The sequence below is a fragment of the Megalopta genalis genome, chromosome 7 (genome assembly GCF_051020955.1).
Source record: "Megalopta genalis isolate 19385.01 chromosome 7, iyMegGena1_principal, whole genome shotgun sequence".
Taxonomy (NCBI): Eukaryota; Metazoa; Arthropoda; class Insecta; order Hymenoptera; family Halictidae; genus Megalopta; species Megalopta genalis.
In genome coordinates, this window is record NC_135019.1 from 22399422 (window position 1) to 22405759 (window position 6338).

At 46.7% G+C, this 6338-nt stretch overlaps 2 protein-coding genes across 2 annotated transcripts; both read right to left on the minus strand.

Moving 5' to 3' along the window:
• Window positions 1-297: 297 nt before the first annotated feature.
• Window positions 298-3332, minus strand: LOC143259842 (uncharacterized). Its single transcript, XM_076523586.1, has 5 exons — window positions 2982-3332; window positions 2604-2927; window positions 2121-2487; window positions 1798-1985; window positions 298-1098 (listed from the first exon to the last, which is right to left on the minus strand). The coding sequence occupies exons 1-5, from the start codon at window positions 3330-3332 to the stop codon at window positions 298-300; spliced, it is 2031 nt and encodes a 676-aa protein (XP_076379701.1).
• A 123-nt stretch (window positions 3333-3455) lies between these two features.
• Window positions 3456-5854, minus strand: LOC143259843 (uncharacterized). Its single transcript, XM_076523587.1, has 4 exons — window positions 5708-5854; window positions 5225-5478; window positions 4372-4935; window positions 3456-4263 (listed from the first exon to the last, which is right to left on the minus strand). The coding sequence occupies exons 1-4, from the start codon at window positions 5852-5854 to the stop codon at window positions 3456-3458; spliced, it is 1773 nt and encodes a 590-aa protein (XP_076379702.1).
• Window positions 5855-6338: the final 484 nt, after the last annotated feature.

Here is a 6338-nt window from a genome sequence, read left to right on the forward strand (position 1 = left end):
AACGGCCTGGTCGTAAACCAAGGATAAGTTTTTTACGGAGGACCACTATAAAACGGTTTGACGGTGGCCATGAGATTTACTATGGTCGAAAACTACCGTTTCCGCCACTTGGGTGACAGGCCCACACCCTAGCCATTAAGGACCTATGTATCAGGCCCCCGTCGTAAAGCCCGGATGGGGAATCCCTAACATACCGCCCACCTTGAACTAATCTAGTTCAATTGCACTAAAAATATAGGCGACTATTAAACCTACTGAACGCAAACTATTTCTAATTAATGTTCGCTTAGTCTTCTTCTATGGGCAGCATACAAATTTTAGACGCTGGTCTCTTGAGCATTCCACGGGTAGTGCGAATGGTGAACACTCTGCAGAGTGTGCATCCTGGCCCGGATGCAGCTCAACCACGCGTCCTAATGCCCACTTCAGGGGTGGAAGGTTGTCCTCCTTGATAAGGACCATGTCCCCGACCTTGAGAGGATTGCCGTGTCTCTGCTTCCATTTATGGCGTTGCTGGAGATTATGTAGATAGTCTCGCTGCCATCGTCGCCAAAAGTGTTGGATCGTTTGCTGTAGCAACTGAAATCTATTTAGTCTATTTTGACGAATATCAGTAAGATCGGCATGAGGTAGAGTCGTTAATGCTTCTCCCACAAGGAAGTGACCAGGGGTTAATGGGTTGAGATCGGATGGATCGGAAGACAATGGATGTAGGGGACGGGAATTGAGGTAGGCTTCAATTTGCGCCAGTATCGTGCACATTTCCTCGAATGTGAGCCTTTGCTCCCCTATCACGCGTCTCAGATGTGTTTTTACTGACCGAACACCACGTTCCCATAAACCACCAAAGTGTGGAGCGCGCGGTGGGATTAACTGCCACTGAATGTGGTTTTGGGCCAATGTCCTTTCGCATTTTTCATTGTGAGCACGGGATGCCAATAGCTCACCCAAATCCTTTAGTTCATTTCTCGCCCCAATGAAGTTTGTCCCATTGTCAGAGTAAATGACACGACACTTTCCTCTACGCGAGATGAATCTCCGAAAGCAATTCAAGAACGAGTCGGTGGTCAAGTCTGTTGATAATTCTAAATGAATTGCCTTTGTGGTGAAACATATAAATAAGCAAAGGTAAGCCTTTCTAATTGTCCGAGAGCGCCCGCCGTCCACTATCAAAAACGGGCCGGCATAGTCTACGCCGCAGGTAGCGAAGGCGCGAGTGGGGGTAACCCGATCGGCAGGTAGAATACCCATTTGGGGTTGCGCGCTCATAAAATTCGCCTTGAAACACTTTATACAACCGCGCAAAACCTTACCCGTAATCCGTCCACCAGACACAATCCAGTAATTTGCGCAAAGAGATGCGCGCGTCTGCTGGCAACCAGCGTGAAGCAGTCGCAAATGCTCGCGCCTAATTAATAGCGCGGGCAATGGACCCGAATTCGGTATTAATATCGGATGCCTCCGTGCGAAGCTTATCGGAGCGTTTTGGAGGCGGCCGTCCACCCTAATGATCCCGTGATCATCTAAAAAGGGATTTAAGGAAAGTATAGAATTGAATCCTTCCAAAGGGTTCCCGGCCCTCAACGTGTTTATCTCCTGGCCAAAGTGTTGCTCTTGCACGAATCGAATTACGACGCGCTCGGCCGACAAGAGTTCTCCAACTGATAGTGAGCCACGATACTCGTTACCCGTACTCTTATTCGAGCGCTGGCCCTTACGGCAAAATCTAAGAATGTAAGCTACGATTCTCAGCAACTTGCTGTAACAAAAATATTTGTCTAACAAATCCATTATTACATGGTCGCGATTGACTGGAGTAGTTAACTGTATTATTTGGGTAGGCCGTGCTTCCGGCACTTCTATTGTTAATGAATCGGGCCCACTACTGGGCCATTCCAAAGCATTAGCTGATAACCATTGAGGACCATACCACCACAAATTGCTATTCCTCAGCGTGGATGGACTCGAACCGCGCGACAGTTGGTCTGCGGGATTGTCGGAGGAAATAACATGCGCCCAATTCCTTATTTCTGTCAATGTTTGTATTTCGGAGACCCTGTTTGCGACGAAAGTCTTCCATTTGGATGGGCTATCCTTGAGCTACGCTAGCACAATCTGACTATCCGTCCAGCAATGAACTTCTATTGCTTCTATTCGTAGTGAGGCACGAACCCTTGCCACTAATCTAGCCAATAAAACAGCGCCGCATAATTCTAGGCGTGGCAGACTTATCGTCTTCAAGGGTGCCACCCGAGATTTGGCACATAGTAAGCGCACGACCCACGAGCCATCCTTTGCTCGGGAGCGCAGGTATACGGCGGCCCCGTATGCCCGTTCTGATGCGTTACAAAAGCCGTGCATGGACAATTCTTCGTGCGATGATAGAGCGCGGCGCGGAATTCGCAGGGAAGAAATTTCGGCAATCTCATTCCGTAAGCTCAACCATTGAGAATGGAGGGTTTGTGGTAGACTTTCGTCCCATCCAATCTGAATTTGCCACAAACTCTGCATGAACATTTTGGCCCTCACTATGAGAGGGCCAATGAGTCCCAATGGGTTGAAAATTTGAGCAATTTCGGCCAATACGCGTAACGCTTTGTTACCTTTGGGAACAAGTTGTATTCAGAGCTATAGCCTAATTTGTCATCAGCCGCAGACCATAGAAGACCTAATGTTTTGGGTTCTCGATTTAAAGATTTGAATTCTAGGCCTTGGTTGTCACCGTGCGGCTGATCAGTCAATCTGGGATCGTTGCTGGCCCATTTCCTGAGTGGAAAACCCGCTTTCGCCAGGGTTGATATTAGCGAATTTTGCAGTTCAAGCGCCTGCTTAAAGGTCTCGCATCCAGTTAAGAGATCATCAACATAAAAGTCCCTTAGAATTGTTTCGCTGGTGCAGGGTAACAATTGCGCACAATCTTTGCCTACCTGATGCAAAACGCGAGTGGCTATATATGATGCTGAGGCTGTTCCATAAGTTACCGTATTGAGGCAATATTCACTTATTGGCTCATCCTCCGAAAACCGCCAAAGAATGCGTTGATAGTATCGATCTTTCTCTCTGACCAGGATTTGCCTGTACATCTTAGCTACGTCCGCAGAAAGAACGATGGAATGTTCGCGAAATCTCAGCAGTATGCTGAATAATTCGTCTTGCATTGGAGGGCCTACCATTTGAGTTTCATTTAACGAAATACCCGAGGAGGTATTTGCCGAACCATCAAAAACAACCCGAAGTTTGGTGGTCGTGCTATCCTTCTTTGTCACTGCGTGATGAGGCAGGTAAAAGCAGTCAACGACCCCTCCTATATCTTTCGGATTCAGTTTTGACATATGGCCTAGGTCCTGGTATTCGCGGAGAAACTCGTTGTATTGTGTGTGCAGGTCAGGATTTTTTTTGAACTTGCGCTCTAGATTAATCAATCGCCGCTCCGCTTGAGTGCGCGACTCGTCTAATTAGTGAAGCCTCTCATTAAATGGAATGGCTACGATGAAACGTCCTTCCTTATCGCGCCTTGTGTTTCTGGTGAAATGCTGTTCACAAGGATCGCGGGGATCGAACAGGGGAGTAGATGTACTAATTTCCTCGACCTCCCAAAAACGCGACAAACTATTCTCTACTTCGGTATTGGTTGCCGCGTGGAAGGACACGGTCCTTGATTGCTGTGTCGGGTATCGCAGACTACCGCCTAACAGCCAGCCGAGTCGGGTTTTCTGCAATATTAAATCCCCGGTTCTCAATTTGATCTGACCGACGCATAGGAGATCCCAAAAGATTCCTGCTCCTATTAACAAGTCAATCCGACCCGGCGTCTGGAACTCGGGATCGGCTAATTCTACTCCGGTTGGTACCGGAACTCTGATCTTGTCCAAAGGGATGTTGGGCATTTCCTCCGTGATAGTTTCTATCACCAAACAGGAAAGACGCGATTTGAAATGGCCCGATGCGGATTTTAATTTTATCTGAGCTGAGGATTGGACTCTATTTTGCACTCGTCCCAAGCCACTGACCATCTTCTCGGTGGGCAGACGAGGCAACCCAATGTGCTCGCAAAATTCTCTAGTCACGAAATTGGCCTGCGACCCTACATCTAACAATGCTCGGCATTTGTGATACCTTCCCTTGCCATCGGCTACTAACACCGATGCTGTTGATAGAACTACGCAATCAGAGTGGACGTTAGCGGAGCATGCTTGTAACACGTTCGACGAGGATGGCTCGCGGTCTTCCTTGCTGACCAGACTTTCTTGAGAAGTCGTCTCTCTATGGAGCAAGGTGTTGTGTGGTTTTCCGCATTTTCGACACTTTGACCGAGTACACGATTTGACACTGTGGCCAGGCAGTAAACAGTTGAAGCACAACCGTTATTGCTTCACCGTGTCGAATCTTTTTGAAAAGGGCATGGCTAGAAATTTGGGACACTGAGCAATCACGTGCTGCTCGTTGCACACTACACATTTACCTATTTTGCTCGCAACATGAGTCGCGGGTACAAAGGTCCTGATGGCTCTTTCACTATGCGCTCTATTCCTTGGGCGATCAGCTCCATCCTTGCTAACGCTCGATCTACTAGATTTTCTTCGGTCGAGATATTGGGACCGCTGTTCTAGGAACTTTGATAGTTCACGAAAGGTGGGCAACAAACTTGAGTTCGTGGTACGCTTATCCCATTCGTCTAGAGAACCCGCGTCTAATTTTCTAGCTAAACAGGCGCTAATAAGCGCATCCCAAAGTTCCGCGGGTTTGAGAATTGATTCGAGAGCACGCTCGTTATTAATTGTAGTATCTACAAATTCGCTGAGCCCTTTGCCACTCGGCTTCTTCAGTGGCTCTGCATCTAATATGGAGTTTAAATGGTGGGTCGCGAGCAACTTCGGATCATTATATTTTTCCTGCAGCCGTTCCCAAGCTAATTTGTAGTTGGCTGCAGAAACACTATATGATGTATATATATGATCCCGTCACCGACGACGTTAGGTAATTAAACTTGTCGATGTCACTTAGTCTTTCGACATCGTGCACCAACGAGATAAATGTGTCCCGAAAACGGATCCATTGGTTACAATCCCCTTCAAATATGGGGAGTTTGATTGTGGGTAGACGAACCGCGGGCAAGGCATCGGACAACGACGGTGTAACGCGATTCGAACTACTTGTAGCGGTAGCTGAGTCGCCACGAGCCTATAATAGGCGTGCTTCGGCCTTGGACATCGCGCTAAAATACGAGTCCTCAAACTGCTCGCGTTCGGCTAACTGCGCTTCTTCGTGCGGGGTGCCTATGACGGCGCATTCTATTCGAGACTCGACGCTATTGAAAATTTCGTACAGGCTCTCATTTGCTCTTACGCGTTTTTCGAGGGCCATTAGATCCGCGCTCGTGCTCTCGGACTCGAGAAAACTTTTGAATATGGTGAGCCTGGCCTTCATAGACCCGCGCTCAGTAAAGAATGCCTTTGCTGTCTCCATGATGTGCACGAACTAACAACAAATTATAGGGATGGTGACTTACTTACGGACCGGATGGAGTGAGATCAGCTTGACTTCTATCGTCCCACAGGATGCCCGTTGCTTCCTGGCGGCTAGCAGTCCTTTCTTACGTGATCCTTGCACAATGTCCGCAGTCTCGTGCACGAAGCGTGGACCCTGATGACGACTGTCGCTTGTTCCTATCACGTCCAGAGAGGTGGTGAGCTCAATTCTCACGCACGGCAGCCACACTGGATGTACAAGCTGACAGCGGACTTCCAACAGGTCGAAGTTCTTCTTCAAATGTTATTCGGCTAACCGGCTCGAATAACCCAACGATGATGTTCTTAGTTGTAGGAACCAAGGAATACACAGTGTTGACGGGCATAGTTTCTCCGCAATATTTTTGTATTTTTGCACAAAAACTCTACACATGATCGGATTCTATAGACATTTCTGAAGAAGAAACGACTTGATAGAAATGTCGGTACGATTTATATTTCAAGCAGGTAAGATTCGTAAATCTAGATTCTCAGTGTAGATTCGTGAACTAAAACCCGTTAGCTACGAATGTAACTTACGGGATTTCAAAAATTTCAATAATTGTAATATACTTAATAAATAATTCTTAACTTTAATTCTATAAAACTCTGAGTTTGAGAATTTTTTGTAGGTAATTACTACATTAAATATGTAATCTTTCTAAAAGGATATGGATGCAAGTTTCAGCTTCGTTTCTCAAATTTTTAACAGTAAAGATCGTATAAAATTGCGAAATTATTCATTGCTTTCGAAACTCCTTCTTGTACAGTAGAATATTGATTGCTGATCGTCACAGTTTAAAAGTACTGCGATGGCTGGATTAACAAAAT